The 19956-nt window shown below is 33.3% G+C and overlaps 3 protein-coding genes and 1 pseudogene across 6 annotated transcripts; 2 read left to right on the forward strand and 2 right to left on the reverse strand.

Moving 5' to 3' along the window:
• Positions 1–1431: 1431 nt before the first annotated feature.
• On the forward strand, positions 1432–6996 carry LOC105136291 (glucose-1-phosphate adenylyltransferase large subunit 1-like). Of its 3 annotated transcripts, XM_011041598.1 has the most exons (17): positions 1432–1619; positions 1924–2217; positions 2343–2465; positions 2581–2754; positions 2947–3039; positions 3220–3303; positions 3391–3446; positions 3598–3691; positions 3804–3916; positions 4738–4810; positions 5046–5126; positions 5213–5299; positions 5393–5497; positions 5964–6070; positions 6400–6460; positions 6642–6754; positions 6858–6996. In XM_011041598.1, the coding sequence occupies exons 2-16, from the start codon at positions 1978–1980 to the stop codon at positions 6741–6743; spliced, it is 1593 nt and encodes a 530-aa protein (XP_011039900.1). In that variant the 5' UTR covers positions 1432–1619; positions 1924–1977; the 3' UTR covers positions 6744–6754; positions 6858–6996. The 3 variants fall into 3 exon arrangements, with proteins under 3 accessions (XP_011039900.1, XP_011039886.1, XP_011039894.1); XM_011041584.1 differs by having other exon boundaries at positions 6642–6929; XM_011041592.1 differs by lacking the exon at positions 1432–1619 and adding an exon at positions 1693–1773 and having other exon boundaries at positions 6642–6929.
• A 1120-nt stretch (positions 6997–8116) lies between these two features.
• On the forward strand, positions 8117–10637 carry LOC105136312 (integrator complex subunit-like protein). 2 transcript variants are annotated; one of them, XR_844320.1, is made up of 7 exons: positions 8117–8271; positions 8368–8571; positions 8665–8788; positions 9065–9138; positions 9400–9557; positions 9800–10188; positions 10324–10637. XR_844320.1 is itself a non-coding variant. In XM_011041609.1 (6 exons), exons 1-6 carry the CDS (start codon positions 8171–8173, stop codon positions 9964–9966), a joined length of 828 nt encoding a protein of 275 aa, XP_011039911.1. In that variant the 5' UTR covers positions 8117–8170; the 3' UTR covers positions 9967–10309. The 2 variants fall into 2 exon arrangements, 1 of the variants encoding a protein (XP_011039911.1); XM_011041609.1 differs by lacking the exon at positions 10324–10637 and having other exon boundaries at positions 9800–10309.
• Positions 10638–13203: 2566 nt separating this feature from the next.
• LOC105136323 (uncharacterized) lies at positions 13204–16079 on the reverse strand (annotated as a pseudogene).
• A 1938-nt stretch (positions 16080–18017) lies between these two features.
• On the reverse strand, positions 18018–19300 carry LOC105136333 (germin-like protein subfamily 2 member 4). Its single transcript, XM_011041632.1, has 2 exons — positions 18759–19300; positions 18018–18640 (listed from the first exon to the last, which is right to left on the reverse strand). Exons 1-2 carry the CDS (start codon positions 18871–18873, stop codon positions 18093–18095), a joined length of 663 nt encoding a protein of 220 aa, XP_011039934.1. The 5' UTR covers positions 18874–19300; the 3' UTR covers positions 18018–18092.
• Positions 19301–19956: the final 656 nt, after the last annotated feature.

The raw sequence follows: 19956 nt of genomic DNA on the forward strand, positions 1-19956 counted from the left end.
AGAGATAAGTACATGATGAAGTGTCGGTTAATTACAATCCACAGGTAGCATAAATATCATAGAAAATTTGAAGTTGCTTCTTATAAACATTAAAAAAAATTATTTCATGGATCATGCACATGTGAGTCGAAGTGATATGGTAGCACTAGCTTAGGGTTTTTGCACCAACCAAATAGATCAGACACTCTTTACCCATCCATGTGAACATGGCTCCGGTTTGTGTAATAATTTTTCTAAAATCTCGAAACGTTGTCTTTGGATTTCCTTTCTTATGTATTATTACTGCCGTGAAATTTACTTTATGCGAAGAAAAAAATAAAAGATTTTAAGTGGTGGACCGTGGATTTTTTAAAAAAAAAAATTAGCACAACAAACATAAAATTTTGATTCAAAATATAATTATGTTTTCAATTTCTAGACTAAAAAGTAGATTTCAATTAAAATCTAAAAAAAATATTATTTATATAATAGTAAATATGAATTTATTATAATTAAATGAGCTAGCATAGCATATATATTTATTAACTATTACAGCAAGTTTAAAACCAATAGGAGAACTGATTGCGTTATACTATAATAACAATTCAAAAAGATTATAACTTTTTATTTGGTTGTTCAATGCATTACTACACAGATTGTTGGATCTTAAAATATTAAAAATTTTATTGAGATTTTGATTTTTATAGTTTTAAAAATTTTAAGATTTTGATTTTGATAGTTTTGAATTTTGATTTTATTTTTAAAATTAATTGACTAACATCATTAACCATTACAAACTAGTAAATGATTGAGTCAGAAATAATACAGTTTAATCGTGTTACATTTATGAAATATGAAATAATCAAAATGTTTTATGTCACCAAAATGTTTTGCTCATATATCAATTTTTTTTTTTAATTTTGAATTTATTTGCTCAATTTATCCAAAATCTCCAGATATTTTTATTCAAAGAAAACGTTCGCAAGATTTTAATGCGGGAATTCTGGGCCGTTATGAAAACCGTGCTAAGAAGAATTATTCAAACCTAACAAACCTCTTAGACTCTCAAGTGGAAGTGGAAGTGGAACTTACTCTCACAAAGAAACATTCTTGGGGTTTCCTTCACTTCACCACTCAATGTGACCCATATGCAGGTTGAAAAGAAAAGGGAAATGGTGATGGATTTGCATGTGATTTGCTCTCTGTAATTATTACAATGTTATTATTGTTTCTTCTTCTAGATTGATGGAATTTATTTTGTATTAATAATAATATAAAAAACGTGTACGATGATTTGCATGAGCACATGTAGATGCTAGCAGTCTTGAAACAAAAACCCCAACAAGAGGGAGGTGGCTCTCCCTGCTAAGTTCTTCCTTCTCCTTAAAACGTGTATGAAACACATGGGGCTGGCTTTAGTTCTAAGCTGGCTGCGAATCTCGAAAACTTAATTAACTTGGTCTTAGTTTCAAGATATCTAGACTAGAGAACCCTTTCTCTTAAAAAAATAAATAATAAATAGCTGTAGACAAAAAAGTGATTGTCAACTGTTAAATGATATCGGACCGCCATTCCTTGCTCCATTTTGAGGCAACTCAAGAAACTGCTGCTATTCATTTAATTCCAGGCATATAATAAAGGTATAATCCCATTTCTTGATTCATCATAATTGTTCCCCTTTTCTATTTAAATATGTGTTTGCAAGTACTTTAGGCAATGCTTTCCGTTTAATCCTTGCTTTGTTTTTTACAACCAGCATTACATTGGTTGAGAGCCAGTTATTAATAGATTGTGGTGGGTGCCTACAAGTCTGTCCAGTTTTTCGCTTTATAGAACCTGTGATTTCCAATCCCAAAAGGAATAAGTGTAGTTGTGGAATTTGTTCGTATTGATTATCTGATCTGAAATAACTTTTTTTCCTTCACTTCCTTTTTACTTGTGCAGTCCAAGAACAGAGAAGATCTCAGTTAGGTCTTAGTACATATAATTTGTGTAGAGATGGTAGTGGGAGAGCTGCATGGATTTACGCCAGTATCATCCAAGATGAAATCGTCTACACGTAACATATTTCTGTCATCACCATTTGTTGGGCGTAAACTGGGCAATGGAGGACATGCATATACCTCAATTTCTGGTGTTCAGCTATCAAAATTCAACTTCCCTAGGAAAACATGGAACACTAGTAGACGGCACTCAACTACTACTGCAGTTCTAGCCGATTTTACTAAAGACTTTATGGTAACTTTTATATATTTTAACCTTTATTTGATATCCAGTTGCCGTCTCTAAATGAGCATGCCAAGTTTCCTTATTGGCCATTGTTAACTAACTGTTATTTGGATCAACTTGAATTTGCTACGTAGACTTTTCAGGCATCAATGTTTGAGAAACAAGCAGCAGACCCTAAGACTGTTGCTGCTATCATTTTAGGTGGTGGAGCTGGAACAAGACTCTTTCCTCTTACTCGAAGAAGGGCTAAACCAGCTGTAAGTAACTCGAAATACTCCTGAAATAGAAGTATCCCATTTTTTTTTTCATAATGTTGCGACTCTCAATTCTACTAATTTATCACATTTTGTCTTCTTTGTATGGTGTACTTAGGTACCAATTGGGGGATGTTACAGGTTGATTGATGTTCCAATGAGTAATTGCATCAATAGTGGAATTAACAAAATTTACATCCTCACACAGTTCAATTCTCAATCCCTTAACCGTCACATTGCTCGAACATATAATCAGGGAAATGGTGTAGACTTTGGCGATGGATTTGTTGAGGTATGTTGAATCTCTTAATTAATATGATAGGCTGTACTCTATTTTGAAGATGCTATTTTATATACTAGGATCAACTGTGTGCTTGGTGCAGATAACAGCATAGTCTTTTCCCTTTTTACCTGCACTAGAATAGAATGAGTTTTTAGCATCCGAGCAATTGCACTTCTAATTATGCTTCATTTTCCACGATAGGTATTGGCAGCTACCCAGACACCTGGTGAATCTGGTAAGAAGTGGTTTCAGGGTACAGCAGATGCTGTAAGACAATTTATTTGGTTGTTTGAGGTATGAAATTCTCTATCATGTCTGCATCTTGATTCTGCGAACTGTCATTCCAAGCAGATTTAGAATAGAAAGCTAATGGCATTAGATCACAGATAAATAATCGGTAACTCATTCAGCCAAATGAATATATGGTCTTGATGTTTAAATTTTAAGGGGCCGATTTTGTGGTAATCTCTGCAGGATGCGAAGCTTAGAAACATTGAGAACATTCTGGTATTATCTGGTGATCATCTTTATCGAATGGATTACATGGACTTTTTGCAGGTTTAAGCATCACTTCAAACCTGGTTAACACTTCACTCATTTTCTAGACTCAAGTGATTTTTGTTAAATAATACTCTCTGCCTGCAGAAGCATATTGAATCGGGTGCTGACATTTGTGTCTCTTGTCTTCCCGTGAATGACAGGTTACTAACTTTAATCATAGATTTTCCTGATTCTCACAACCGTTTCCTTCTTCCAGACTGTAATGTCATCAAGAAAACACAGTTTAATTAAAAGTCCTTGTTTAGAGTTCTTTTACTTCGTTCATCATGGTTTTATTTCTTCTTGCTGCAGTCGTGCATCTGATTTTGGGTTGGTAAAGATTGATGAAACAGGACAGATAAGACAATTTCTTGAGAAGCCTAAGGGTGAAAATTTGAAATCTATGGTGTGTTACTTTATTTGTTTTAGCCTCATGAGATAGTCCATGGAACAATATCATAAGAATTGCTGTGGTTTGAAACTAACAAGTGTCGTCTTAACAATTTCTGTTGTTTCAGAAAGTGGATACAACTGTTTTAGGATTATCAGCTCAAGATGCAAATAAATTTCCATACATTGCATCGATGGGTATATATATGTTCAAGACAGATGTACTGCTAAAACTTCTCAGGTAAAGTAGCATGCAAGGAATGCATCTTTCCCTTTACAATATTCTTCATAGCTAAACATCGGCAAACTTACTTTGAATAAAATTTTGAAACAATTGAAAACATCTGTTTTACCTCTTAACTATAAACCAAAAATTGAGTTTTATACCCGAGAAAGAGCTTGAATACATTTTAGTTCGTACCTTCTGATTCCAGTCACTTATTCTTACCGTTGGATCAATTTGACTTTTAGCTGAACAATTTTGTGAGACAATCACTTGTAAAGAAAACTTCTTGTTATATGGGCCTGTGTGTGGTGGTTTTCTTGGGAGTTCCATAGCCATTTATCTTCTATTACTAATTTATAAGAAGCATGTGAAGTGAGCATATTACTGTTGAAAGCACAGACAGATCAAAACAATAATGATTTTGTTAAGCTCCATGCCAATCAGTTCCTTTATCTTGATCAATCATATTATTCCACACTTCGGTGCTAATTCAATGCCATCTCGGGCTAATGATTTTAAAACTAGCGGTATTTTACTTTGTGAGTATGCTAACATTTCAGATTTTGCAATCTCTTTTTGTCATGGTAGTGGGTAGAGACCAGTGTTTTGCTATTTGATGGAAGGAATTATCTTTACACCATAGATATGAAGAATAAATGGTTTATCCCATATAATTGATTTTAATTCAGGGTTGAATAAACTAATGTGTTAAACATTTATAATTCATGAGTAGGGCTTCACGAATGCAACATATTTCCCCATAAGCAGAAACATGAACAGTAAAGAGTAACTTGGAATAATCTTACTTTTTTCTGCTATGATAATTGCTTCTTTAGGTGGAATTATCCAACAGCCAATGATTTTGGATCAGAAATTATTCCAATGTCTACAAAGGAGTATAATGTTCAGGTAATTTCCTCGAATAAAAAACAATCATAGTTTAACTTGTAACCAGATCTCAATACTGCATAAATAGAGTTCATTCATTTTCTGGCCTTGTGAAGCTTGCCTTTTATGGATTGCATCTTAAAAACATATTCCATTTACTGGTTTTCAATGAGAGTATGTGAATCTGCATCATAAAAAGGAAATGTTAAATTTTACTCAAGAAATTACTGATGGAACTTTGTTGATTCCATACCAGGCATATCTATTCAATGGATACTGGGAGGATATTGGAACTATAAAATCTTTCTTTGATGCCAACTTGGCCCTAACGGACCAGGTAGTTTTCTTTAAACTTTCTTAGTGCAGTTTTTGGTGGTCCAAATGAAATTTTATAACCCACCATCTTTTTCCATACTTTTGCAGCCTCCCAATTTTCACTTCTTTGATCCTCTGAAGCCAATCTTCACTTCTCCCCGATTTCTGCCGCCAACTAAAATCGAGAAGTGCCGGGTATGATTTTAAACTCATTTCTTATATACTGTAACATTCTCACGGTCATGTTTCCGTGAACTGAGCTTGTGCAGTAACTCTTAGCTATTTTAGGTCAAGGATTCCATAGTTTCGCATGGTTGCTTTTTAAGGGAGTGTAGTGTTGAACATTCCATTGTCGGCATTCGCTCTAGACTGGAATACGGGGTTGAGCTGAAGGTAACTATTCCCTTCTCATTCTTTTGTTTGCAATGACAAACTAGCTAAAAGTTCATCTGAGGAAGAGATATGACAGAAAGTTCCTTCTGGATAATAAACTGAAAATAATTGTCAGATGGGACTGGACTTCGAAGTTCAATGTCTGTTCTAATGTTAAGATAAAGAAGACTATATCTTGCATGTAATTTCTTCTAGCAATATCTTAGCAGTTACTTGGTGAATAAGTTATATGGACCTCTAATATGGAACATTTTATGTACATCACAATGATATAGTATGAATAAATATGCTGTGGAAAATCTGGTGGATTTCATATGAATCTTGTTCCTATAAGCTTGACATTCTCGTATCCAGAACAAAGATCTTTTCTCCGCTTGCTTGACAATTGGAGGACATGTTTAAGAATCAAAGCCATGTAATCAGTGCACTTGGATTACATCAGTGCTCTGAATCGTATATTCCACAGGATACCATGATGATTGGTGCTGATTATTATCAAACAGAGGCCGAAATAGCAGCCTCTTTAGCAGAAGGAAGAGTTCCAGTAGGTGTTGGGAAAGATACCAAAATTATGTAAGTTCACTGCGAAAGTTAACAGAAGCAAAAGATTTTGATATTTGAACTGATTTTTTCAAATTGCTCATCAAGGTTTTTTGGCAGAAAGAAAATATTTAAGAACATATGAGGATCCCTTTCTTCAACTTTTAGCCGCCTGTTTTATTTCCTTGTTGACATATGCAACTAGAGAACTGTGGACAAGATAGTTAACTGGAATGCAGTATAAATGTGTCCCGCGCCCTTTTATATTGCTCTTGTGGTGATAAATGTTTTCAATTTAACCCTTTAGAGATAATAATATAATTATTTATGAGGTACATATGGTTATTTCTATCGTCCTGCAGGAATTGTATAATCGACAAGAACGCCAGAATTGGAAAGAAAGTGACCATAGCAAACAAAGAAGTAAGTATTTCTGCAAAGTTGTCAGCTCCTTCCCTCCCTCACACGCACCACGATTTTCTGAAATTCCTCTGGAGGGAAGGGGGTAAAGAAGTTTAATGATGTATATTACATTTTCAAGATACACTTGTGAACAGAGCATGCTGTACATACTCAAATTCTGTGATTTTGGCTTGAGTTGCAGGGTGTGCAAGAGGCAGAGAGACCATCCGAGGGATTCTATATCAGATCAGGAATAACTGTGGTGTTAAAAAACTCTGTAATAAAGGATGGAACGATCATATAGAAGGCGAGAAGGTGCATACATGTATATACAAGACTTGATCATGGTTGTTTGCAGAATAGGACTGCACTCCATACAATAGGTTGATCTTGTCGTTACTTCCTTTTGTATTATCAGAATTTTGAATCCCATTTTCATCCAGCACAGAGACAGGGTTTCTGGTCCATAGATATGTCAAGGATTTTCATAGAAGTTATTTGGGTAAAAAGTGTCAAACTTCATTGAACCATTGATCAAAGTAAAATTAGTCATTGAATAAATTATTCGGTATTCGAGATTTATTAACAAATTAGAGGAGCTTTGAAGACTTGCCAAACTCTCCTATAATGAGTGGCTTTCTAAGCACCGATCTGGAGTCTTGGATCCATCTATCCACAAATGAGTCTTGCTCTTCTTCACTTGAATTTGGCCACCTGCCATTGCATTAATCTAGCAAGACTTGCAGATAAGTTATGATCTAAACGAAGGTACAATGAGTTAAAGGATGATAAAAAAATAAATATATTACCATTGATCTGGGTAGAGATGAATGGTGGCAAAATCTACGGGATTTCAATCTTGGAGATCAAATCAGTGCCAAAAAGGAGGTTGCCAGGATTTGATTGCTTCTTTGAGTCGCCATAATATCCTTCTAGTTCTAGCCCTATTTCTAGAAGATGGTGATTATCAATGGATTTAATGTGTGCTGTGCTGCCATTTCACTGACCCAGTCCTGCAATAATTTCAACAAGAGTCTGCTTTGTTAATATTCCCCCATTAAATTTTGTTTTTTTTTTTAAATATGTTTAGATATATTAATATTAAAAAAATTTAAAATAATAAAATAAATTATTTTAATATATTTCAAATAAAAAAACACTTTGAAAATTTTAATTATATAAGATTTGAACATCAAAAAAAATATTAAAATCACGATTAGCTATTTAATATTAATATTAAATCTTAGGTGAATTTTAAAATTTATCGACTTGAATTGTTTAATAATGTAAGTTTATATTGTATGATTTTATATAAATGATTTTATTTTTTCTCTCTAAATTTTAGCAATTCATATTTATCTTTTATATTAAATATGTAGGTAATTGACAAGTATATTGTCTATACCGTTCAATTTTTCTTTAGTTCTTATGAAATGTCTGCATAAATTTTTATAAGACCTCTGAATTAAAATAAATACATGTACTAATTCAACTTAAATCTAATTGCAATTTCAATTAGAATTTGAATACCTTTTATTCTGAAATGAATAAAAAAAAAAAATCAAATTCCCCGCTGGTTGCAAGACTCTAACGTACTGAAACGGTGGCGTTGAAAATGAAAGTGAGAAGGAACGAAACGCTGCGTTTAGATTGGGTTTACGCTGAACATCAATGTTACTAAAACGTTAACATTGACATTGAAATTCCAAAAGCGGCATAAAGGGCAGGAAAATGGGGACGCGGATGATGCAGAAGACGAGAAATTTCAGGAAGAGGACCTTCGAAGAAGATGAGGATAGCAAAGCATCAGACGACGACGAACAAGAAAGAAGGTAAAAATAAAATAAAAATAGATTAAATACAGTTTCGAGAAATAATTAGGGTTTTCAGTTTTACATCGATTTAATTAATTAATTAATGGATGTCAGATTGGCATTAGAAGAGGTGAAATTCCTGCAGAAACAGAGGGAGAGGAAGTCAGGAATCCCTGCATTAGCAACAACTTCGCAAACTGCAACCACAGTAGCTGCCAAATTAACCGAAAAGACCGATGGAGATGGCGAAAAAGAAGAGCTTGTTCTTCAAGACACTTTTGCTCAAGAAACTGCTGTCATGGTCGAAGATCCCAACATGTACCTTACCTACTATCTTCTTTTTCTTTACAAATTTATTTTTGAGGTTTCTTCATCCTGGGCGGTTGTGTTTGTCTTAATGAAAACCCACAGGTTGCAGTATGTTGAGCAAGAATTGGCCAAGAAAAGAGGGAAGAATATTGATGCAACTGATCAAGTTGAGACGGAGTTGAAGCGTGCTGAAGATGAACTATACAAAATTCCGGAGCATCTTAAAGTGGGTAACCTGGTTTTAGTACTAAATATTTCTCCATTTACTATTTATGTTGATCATGCTTTTTTATTTCTCAATTTTCAAGAATGTTCTTGTAACGTGGAACTTCTTGTGAGTATTAATCTTTTTTGTTCTTTTTTTTGAAAATCTGTACATGTACTTGCGTGTGTGTTTATTTCTTATGCTGTTCTGAGATGCTGGTTATCTTTACCAGGGACAATCTGATATTACTTTCACTCTTCTGACTGTTTCCTTGAACTTCTCACTGCACGCTGTCAGGTGAAAAAGCGAAACTCAGAAGAAAGCTCTACTCAGTGGACTACTGGGATTGCGGAGGTTCAGCTACCCATTGAGTATGCCTGCCTTTTTAATTTATTAACAAATTGTGATCCGTGTTTTGGCATATCTCTTTTGGCATCATTATATTTGGAGCACTACCATGCTCAATTTGCTTCATGAAAGTGGAGTGTTTGCCTTCAAGGGCAATCCTTATCTGATTTGTTTTGCATCAATTCTGTTACTGCATGATGTAATGGGCAGTATAGAAAGAGTGTCTGACGTATGGCTTGACTGTTTATCCTCAATAAACTTAATAACTGTTTCCTTGGTTGCAGATACAAACTGAGAAATATTGAGGAAACAGAGGCAGCCAAAAAGCTTCTACAGGAGAAAAGGCTAATGGGTAGACCAAAATCAGAATTTAGCATCCCTTCCAGCTACAGTGCTGATTATTTCCAACGCGGCAGGGATTATGCTGAGAAACTTCGACGAGGTTGCTGGCTGTTTCTTATAATATTGCACCCTTTCATCATATGAGTGGATTGGTTCTTTACCTCACCCCATCTTTTTACTAAAATCAAAATCCAGGTCTTGCAAGTCTTGAATGTGTGGGCTGTTTATATTTCTTACAACCTTCTCTAAAAATATGCTTGCTCCGTCTTTTGATGCTTTTGAGTGATTTTCCTTTCTTTTCCTTTCTTCTTTTGTTTTCTGACAATGAAGATGAACTTGCAGATCATCCTGAGCTGTACAAGGACAGGAGTTTGCAGGATGATGCTGTTGCTGGATCCAAACCAGCTGATAAGAGCACTGATGCAGCTGGACGGAGGCTAGCTGCAACGGATGAGTTCATGCTAGAGCGCTTCCGAAAACGAGAACGTCATCGGGTCATGCGAAGATAGCATGCACTTCAAACATGCGACATTCTGAGAAAAGTAACTTGGCAAGGATGGCTCATTTTTTGTTGTAACCTTCGCTGCTTCAAATTCTTAGCAACATAAGATGGTATGGTCACTGCAACCACTCATATGATTCAACTTGCCTGTATGGTCATGCAGCAAGACAGGGATTGGGTAATTAGATTGGAAATGTCACCAATCCCTCGTTTTGCAAATAACTAGCAGGTTAGTGGTTGGAACCTTACACTTATGGTGAATGTGCATTTCCTTAGCCACCAACTACTTTCCGTTTATTATGAATTGCTTTCTGTATGAGAAATCAGGATTCTCAAGGCCTTTTTGTTTTTATCCTTTTGCCAGCTCGTTCAAATCATGGTTGTCAATTGACAAATTGAGGTCGACGGTACTTTACATCTATAAGGTATGGGTTGAAGGTTGTGGCAGAATGGGGCTTAGCTGTAGTTTTAATTCAATGTTCTTGCGTGTTTGGTTTAAGCAACCTATATCGTATGAAGGCTTTGGTTTTTCTTTTCATCCGTGAAACTATTTCACCTGTTTTAAAAACTAAGAAAGTGTAGAACCGTGTTTGTTCACATCTGCATTGCAGCGCAGATTATATGATAATGTAGATTAGCTCTAATGAAATAAAGCCATGCTCGATCCATTTGCCATGGCTATTGTAGGTCCAGATTAAATGATCACATAAACTATACCTTCTCGGAAAAGACCTGATGATGATGAATTTACATTTTATTTATGGCTTTATTTATATTTAAAGTTTTCATTTTGTATGTAACATGTTAAATTTATCGTTGATTTTTTTAGTGTACGGAAAGTTTCAAAATGATTTTGAACTCGCACAATTAAATTTATTTTCTTAGAATTTATCTTCAAATGAATAAAGCCTTCAATAATGCTAATAATTCAAAACACTTCTTTAATTTCACTCCTATTATTTTTTAATCTATAAATAATCTTTTAATTTTTTTTATTGCACTTCCCTACTATTTTTAAATATATAAATAATTTATTAAATTATAAATATTTTTTAATATAACCCTAATGATTTTTTTTTATTTTTTAAATTTAGTTTTAACTCTTTTAATTGCTATTTATTTTGTTTGATATTAATTTAAAAAAAAATTAAATTTATTTATCCTTGGGGTGATATTAATTTAAAAAAAAATTAAATTTCATTATCCTTGGGGTTTTTTCTAGCAAATTTTATCCCTTTTTTTGTTATTTTATTTTTGGCTTTTGTATTTTTTTATTGATATTTTTTCACTGTTTTTATTTTTCAAAATTAATTTGGATAAGAGTTAAATTTCTTGGTTTAACTTATGAATTTTATAAGTTGTGAATTTTAAAGGTTATATCAAATTTAACTTAAAATAAAGATTTTACATGCTAGATCAAACTTAGGAGATTTGTCTAAATTTGTTTTTTTTTGTTAAGGTAATGTTTTTTGTATTCTTTTTTTTCGGTGGTTTGTCTATTATTGTTTTTAATTTCACATCGTAATTTTTTTTAATCTATAAATAATTTATAAAATTATAAATGAGTTTTAATTACAATCCTATTATTTTATTATCTTTTAAATTTAATTTTTATTATTTTAATTGTTATTTATTTTGTTTAGGTTTGTTTTTAAAATTATTTATATTTTTTAATTCCATTTTCCTTGGATTTTTTTTGTAATTTTTTAATAATATATTTAATGATTTTATTATGAGAATTAATTTTTTTAATTAAATTGTTTTTTTTATTAAACTCAGGTTCATGAGTTAATAAGATGTAAGTTTTAAAGGTTAGATTAAATTTCAAAAGTTTATTTAATTATTTTTTTTTTGGTTTATATCAGATTATCATTGGGTTATTTTATAATATAAATAGGTTAATATATATATATATATATTAAGGCAGTTTATTCATGAAATTGGATTCTTTTACCCTACTACTTTTTTTATTAATTTATTTATTGTTAGTACAAATTTTGCTCTGCTCGTGACGAATCACGGGCACACACCCAGTTACATACCAATCAGTGGAATATATTTTAGGATTATAAGTCATAAATGGAGGATGGTGATTGAGAGAATACAAGCGTATGTTGGTTCAAGTTTTCTGAAATTTGGACAAAATCCAAAGCTACTACGTTGTAGACTTGTAGTATCCGTTGTTCGTACAGTTGAGATGCCAATAATTTTCTTCCAATCAGACAATAAATTATAATCGCAAGCGTAGTTGTCAAAATCGTTATTCCTCTCAACACAGGTCTCATTTTCGAAATAGCTATTAACAAGGAAAAACCGCTATTCCTCTCCTCACATGTTACTGCTCACTGGAACAGTACATGCTTTACATATATATTGAATTTATTTAAATTTTAATTTTTTTATATAAGATATCATGATGACAGTATTAAAATAATGCTACAATCATCTATTTTTTTATATTATTAAATAAAAAATAGTTCTGAAAAAATATAATTATTATAAATTAGGTTTCAAGATTAATTTTAATTTATTTTTTATATAATTATAATAATATTAGAAAAACATACCAGTATTGGACTAGTATTCAACTTTTTAAGCATTTATTTTTTATTATATTATTAAAAAAATTTAAAAAAACTTAATTATTAAAAATTAAACTTTATGATTTATTTTAATTTACTTTATAGAATTATCATTAGAAAAACATCATAGTATTAAGTTGATACTTGATTTTATAAATATTTATTTTTTATTATATAATTAAATAAAAAATTTAATAAAATAAAGTAATATTTTTAAAATTATATTATATTTTTATTAATTTAATCAGTCAAATTAACTAAATTTTATTAAAACAATTAGTAGATAGTTTAATTTAAAATAAGCAAGATTACAAAGGAGATTTCAGATTCAACCACACTAAATTAGGTTTAATCACACATCAAAGAATTATCGGCGTTATTTTTTTACGTACAAGAAATTTTTTATCCCGCCGGGTAGGGCAGGGAATTGTCTATTGATCCACTAGACATCTAATTCTTCTCCTATATCCTATCCTGGTTAGGCAGACTTCTGTATACTAAGTTTTCTGATTTGTAGCTGCAAGAAAACAAATAAACAGAGAAGGTATACTGTAGAGAGAACATCCTCGGTGCTGCAGCAGTCATTTCATTCATATCAGTGGACTGACTGAGGTACACATTCTTCCAATTCAGAAGGCATACATGTACTGGAATAGAGAGAGAGTTAAGAGCACCTTCGCCGTGTAAATTTCTAGGATCAATGTTGAATAAGCCAGTACATTGGTTAATCCATTTACATTATATGAGGCACTATACAAGAACCCCTCTTCCAGTGTACTGGTTGATCCATTTACATTTCAACGAGGAACTATACAAGAACGTCTCTTCGTACCCCCTAAACTCCTTTTACATAGATCTAAGAGGAAAGTCCTAAGAATTTCTGCAGCAGAAAGAATTCTAGAAGATAGTCTATACTGTATTTTCTAGTTTAATAACATCCAGCGCTGAAAAGAAAGGTACCTTGTTTTGTCGCCAAAGGAACATCCATTCATTTATTCTTGCTGCACAATCTAGCCAAACCTGTACATTTGAACTTGGGTATCAGTTCCTCCACAAAGCACTTGCAACAAAACAAATACTCAATATTTTAAGGCCACAGAAAGCCACACAGCTAAAAAGAGTAGCTGCACCTAAGCTCATTAACTTATTCATGAACTAAGCAACCATTCCACGTGCAGGTGTAAGAGGTCCGCCACAATACCATTGAAACTCTAACTCTAAGCTCAGCCCAGAAAACATTGTGACTACAAATAACTTGCTCTAACTTTTAACTTTTTTCACCTCAACAGATTCATGACACTGACTTTTAGCTCCACTCTAATGTGACCATACAAACTTCTGTCATATGCTGCAAATATGCTTCCTATTCGAAGGCATTTCGAGGCAATAGAAATCCCCACACTAACCCACCCAAATGTCCACCAAAAGCTTAAGGCAAGGTTGTGAACTGGGCTCAAAAACAAGGCAAGCCCATGCAAGCTGAGCCTAGCAACCAGATGTGTAGCCCTGTTGCAGCTCCAATTCCGTGGCAAACTATTTCTGAGTTAATTTTTTTCCTCTAGGGAAAGAACTTGTGTTTATAATGAAATGTTTATAATGAAAACATTTTCAAAAATCCACTTAAGCTGGTGAACAAAATTACTTGGACTATTTTTTAGAATTACCTTCAAGAGTCAATGTGAGGGTTTTGAAGCACGTATCTAGCATTGTGCAGAATACCACTTGCCTCCTCATTTGAGACATCAAGCAACCTCAATTCTTTGATCTCCTCCTGCCATTTCTCCATTTGCTCCTTGTGTATCCTGTGGCCACACCATAAAATATAGAAAACATTGAAAAACCACAGCTGCAACGATAAAAATTGCATTTAATAAGATTTCAAACTCACAAAATCAAGCGTTCTTCAAATTCATTACTCAGCTCCTTAAACATTGCTTTTCCTGATTCCAGTAACTCAGATACCTACATGAATTAATAACAAAAGTGCCTAGGCATAAATATCAACGAAAGGGAAATTGCTGGTGTACATAAATTATCTCCTCCCCTTGGTACATTTAGTTTTTTTCATCTGACGACCAAAAAAGGGAGGTATTTTACATGCAGGAATTCATCAATGGCTCTTCATTCAAAATATTCTAAGAAACGGGATGAAAATAAAGCAGAATTGAAAGACTACCATTTGGGTGAAGTGTTCAATCTTTTCGAAAATATGTGTAATGTTCAGTTCCATCTCTTCAGATCCCACAATGTTTGTCTCAGTTTCTTCCTTCTCTACAATCACTAGAGCTGCTCCATCTATGACCTCTTGTCCATTCTCATCTATCTGAGAAATATTACAATCAAATGCTGCCACAAAAAAAAAAATACAAACTTTGCATTACAATTAAAGGCTTTGGATTAAACTTTGCATTACAATTAAAGGCTTTGGAAAGTGAAGGACAAACAGTCATACACCATGCTTCATGCGCTTCCTTGATTCGCCTTCCATATCCGTTGTTGCTGGTCAAAAATCATAAGGTTTCCTCAGTTCTAGATATATAGTTAAATTGGAAGAAACACATAAGTATGCAAAAAATTTAAAAAGAAAAATTAGGTCAGAAAGGATGTCGAAGAAAATGTCCACAGTATCTGTTCAACAAATACAGAGTCTCATGAGATATTTGTTACTTAAAATAATACCTTCAAGTAATTTTCTCTATAGCCAACTGCAGGAGTGGCATATTTCAATAACAGTTTGGAAAGTATAAATAAATGTGGAAATCACTCGGCATCAATCACATGGAGCTGATAAAATCAACAACTAAACACTATTCAAACACGAATCCAGGCAGAAAGAAGATAGCAAACGTATTTTACAAAATCTTGCACTTATAAACTCATTACAGACGATCAGGACCGCGTTACAACAGAACTTATGCAGCCATCATTGCAGAGAAGAGCATTACAAACATCAAATTGTAAACGAAAGAAGAGATATAAAAATTTCCATGGAAATGATTGCTTGCTTGTATGTAAATCCAACAAATCCTTAATTCACCAAAAAATACCTTTTTGTAATCCAAACTAAACGCATCTATAATCACAATAATTTGTATAATTATCCTACAAAGTACGATTCCTTCTATTCCGATCACTAGATAAGTAAAAGATGAGACGATTAAAATGCGAGTCAATTCCTTGTGGCAGAAAAAGGAAAACAAAACCCTAAATTATATAGAAATTGGAAGTAATATCAGCAATTGATGATAACTAATAATTCTTTTTATATATAATATTTCTACTCGAGAGAGGAAAAAGAAATGGATGTACGATAAAATATCGCTAATACAAGAACGGATCATCTACGAACCAAACACAAAGTGCTGTTCTTAAATTTAATATACAGAGCGTGGTTTACCTTCAGTAGAATCGCAGCTCAAACAGAAACTGAAGGCTGCAAATTGTTCTCCAACTCTGAAATTTTCCGCCGGTGGAGAAGGGGAGGCACAGAGAAAGAGAGAGATGTTTTTATGGTTAGAGAAGTGAAGGGTTCGAAATAGCTTTCCAATACTTTTTTCAAATTTTGGTACGTTTCGGTGCGCGCGGGAATTATATTCGCTACTATCCTCGGGTTAAAACTATGCCGTTTTAATGCTTTCCAATTTCTTTTGTTTTTCTTTGAATAGTAGTGCATTAATGCTAATAAATTGTTTTCTTCGTTCAATTGGAAAATTTTTGGAAAGGTGTATTTGCATTTTATATTCAAGTAATGTTCTTCAATTTTACGTGGGTGATGCCAGCCTGTCGCTGGCAACAAAGTTGTTAATATTCATTTAAAAAAAAACATGATATATTATTGAAAGTAATAAAATTGACACTTTTATCTTTGATACTAAGCAATTGTGATACCAATAATAAATTATAGTTACTAACCACTGGTGATGGTGAAAAATAATATACATTTTTTTTATTATGAATTTGATTAATAGTTTAATTTATACATGATGAAGTTGTGAAAAATCTCAAAATAAAGTGGGTTTTTTTATAATCATGATTTTAAATGATGAGGTTATATGACAACCTATTCCTAAATTTTCTTTCAAAACAAGTTTTTTATGAAAACAGGAGATAAATGCTCAAACTAGTAAATATATAAGGAAAAATTAATATACAGCAAGAAAAAATAGAATATAACTATAAGGAGTGTGTGTGTGTATATATATATGTATTGTGTTTCTATTTAAGAACTTATATTGTTATGTATTTTAAATATGTATTGTGTTTTTGTTTAAGAACTTATATTGTTATGTATTTTAATTTAATATGTTATTATTTTAATATTTTTTTAAAAAAATATAATTTTAAATTTTTTTAGTCTAATTATACTTTTTAATGGTTATCTATATTATTTTTTAACCCATTAAATAGATTGAATCATATTTTTTTATATGCAATCATTTTATGAATAATTTTGAAATTCCAAGGCAGCAAAATCGTAGACTAAAACTCAATTTTTTTTAATGGGAATTTTTATCTTTTGAAGTAGCGAATAACTAGATGACTTCTGAATAATTTTTGCTTAAAGAGACCTCGAATTGGATTCTGATATTTTTTAGGACGTTTCGTTGGTGAGTATGCTTGCTCTCTTTTTTATTATTTTAGGATTCAAAATTCAGGAAAAATCACGAGAAAAAGTTATCATAAATATATTAATTTGAATACAGATAACTTAACCTTTATGCAAAGGCCAATCATTGAGTCTCAGGCCACCATGAAGCATCAAATTGGGAGATTTAAATGTGCGGAAGTTACCTCAATGATATCATGATTACCACACGAACTATGGAAACAAAACGTTATTTTAATATAACAAATAATAAATCAAAATGGAACACTGTAGTTCTATGTTCAAGGGCACTATGAATTAGAGCAATAAAAAAAATGAATTTGCCTCTTTCAATAAATAAATGAATTGTTGTACGAGGGCTGTTTTGGATTTTTCAATTATAAATGCACAATAAAATCACAGGGATGCCCTTGCAAACAAAATACCTTTAACTTTCATCAGGGTTACTTTTGTCATTTTACCCTTTTTTTGGCTACAATTAAGTGGATTGAGGGGAATATTGATACTTTAATTTGTAATAAATATTATTTAAAAAGCAAGTGGTTACACACGTGTCGTCGCATGGGTTATATTTGCGATCTTATTGCAGTGCATGTGGTATCTCTGAGGCACAAAAAATTATGGTAGGGTGTCTTATGTCACACCTAACGCCCCAAATCAACATAAAAGGAGAATTGTAACTTCCAAGTCAAACCATATTGGACTCCTAATAATGTTTATTTTAACTTAGCTAATAATTCCGTGATGGCATCATTATTTCTCTTGCTCTTATTTTAAAGTGATGCTAAAATCAATTGATATTCAATTGCATTCTTCCATTCAGGATATATATATATATATATATAGAGAGAGAGAGAGAGAGAGAGTTACATCAATACCATAGAGACTTCATCGTGCCCAATAAGAAATTGATAGTTTTTTTTTTTAAAAAAAAAAGAAACAAAATTAGGACTTCTTGGGGGCAAGCTTGGTTTTGATCTTGTCAATCTCCTTGGTACCAACTTGGAAAGCTTTAGTCAAGACATTGTCAGGAACTGCTGGGGTTGAAGTAAACAATGTCATGGCAATGGACTGAGTACCAGGCAACTGGCTATTGAATGCTGCAACCACAGAGGCTTCTCTGTCGCCATTGTTCTTCTGGAAATGAACTAGTCCTCTGGGGAACACAAAGACCTCGCCTTTCTTGACAGTCTTTGAGATCAACTTGTTTGCAGTGGTGATGAATCCAACATCCAATTCACCTTCCAAAACAAAGATCATTTCGGTGGCTCGGGGGTGAGTGTGAGGCGGGTTAAGGCCAGCAGGTGCATAGTCAATACGTGACAGTGACACGCCTAGTGTGTTTAGGCCTGGGATTTTCTCAACATTGGCTCCTGTTACAAGTGATCCTACTGAATTGTTCACCTTTCCTGGTTTGGCCAGACCGTCAAAGAAAAAATCAGCTTCAGTAACATTTCCCTCAGCCTTGCATGTAAACCCGTTCACTTTAATTCCTGCAAAATTAAGTATCTTATCAGATTTAACCATGCCAGTCGAGTCTTTGAACGAAGTTCATGACAGTGTTCTAAGAGCAGGGAGAACCAATTTCAAACAAGGCTACATGAAACATACCTGCATGAGTATTAGCCACGCAGAGGTCTTGAAGCATGTCAGGATCATATGCAAGGGCACTGGAGATGACAGTAAAGATGACTAGATATTTGACAATACCTGCCATTTCTTGCATTGGAGAAGGGTGGTGCAGCTATCTATCAAGCAGACTTGAGTTATTATGATGCAAGGGAAGAACAATTACAGCTCTGGTCTCGATGTGGAAGCACTAGCTATACTTTATAGTCTCTGTCTTGAGCATAAAACAATGATTCTAGTCTAGATATGGTTGTTTGGAGAAAGAGACGGGGGCGATACAGAGGCATGGAAACTAGAAGGCCTTCAACTTAACTGCAAAGCAATTTCAAATACAGGAAACGATTTTTCTATTCTATTTAGACCACAATCAGTATCTGGGTTTTTTATGGGTCAAAGAAATTTACTGAGAAGGGAAGCTATAAAAGAAATACATACCTCAATTAGCTTCTAAACTAATTAAGAGCTTGAAGGAACAGGTTATTAATTGTGAAGCGAAAAAAGAAAGCTTTCGGGGATTTGGTGACGGATGGGTGTTTCGGCCTGTGTGCCCACATGATACACGGGAAATGGGGTCTGGGAGAGTCGAAAAAGGCCTTAAAAAAACAACACTTACCAGCACCAAACAAGAAACAAGGAAATTGGGCCCTTGAGATGGGACAGCTCTACCACCGCACTTAGTCTTTTCATTTTTGAAATTCATGTGTAGCTTGAAAAATAAATAAAAAATTAAAAAGGGTTTGGCTAACCAGCCCTGTTTCAGTAGTTGGATGGTCCAATCCATGAAGCATGGACTATCTTTTAAATTCGGGTTTTCTCTTTTCTGTCGTCTCTGCTCATGAGGCCCCCTTGTCACTTGCTTTCTATAAAGTAACCCGAATAATGCCCGTCTTTATGAAAGAATTAAAGGTAATATTAAAGAAAAAAATTGCATCTCGCCTCACGTAACTTCTGGCGATACAAGTGTAGGTGGGAGAAGTTTTTCGAGTAATTACTATGGCCACAAGCCTTGCAAAATACTAAATGTTCACAGACAGAAGACATCTGGTGTCTAATAAGGCACCGGTTACCTTATTTCCAGTCTATATCGTCAAAGTTCAATTCTCCTTAATACACCACGAAAGAAACACTTCACGGTAAGTAAGCTCACGATGCCTTTTGCTCCCATGTAGCGACGTAAAGT

This window comes from Populus euphratica, unplaced genomic scaffold (genome assembly GCF_000495115.2).
Source record: "Populus euphratica unplaced genomic scaffold, PopEup_1.0 scaffold2.1, whole genome shotgun sequence".
Taxonomy (NCBI): Eukaryota; Viridiplantae; Streptophyta; class Magnoliopsida; order Malpighiales; family Salicaceae; genus Populus; species Populus euphratica.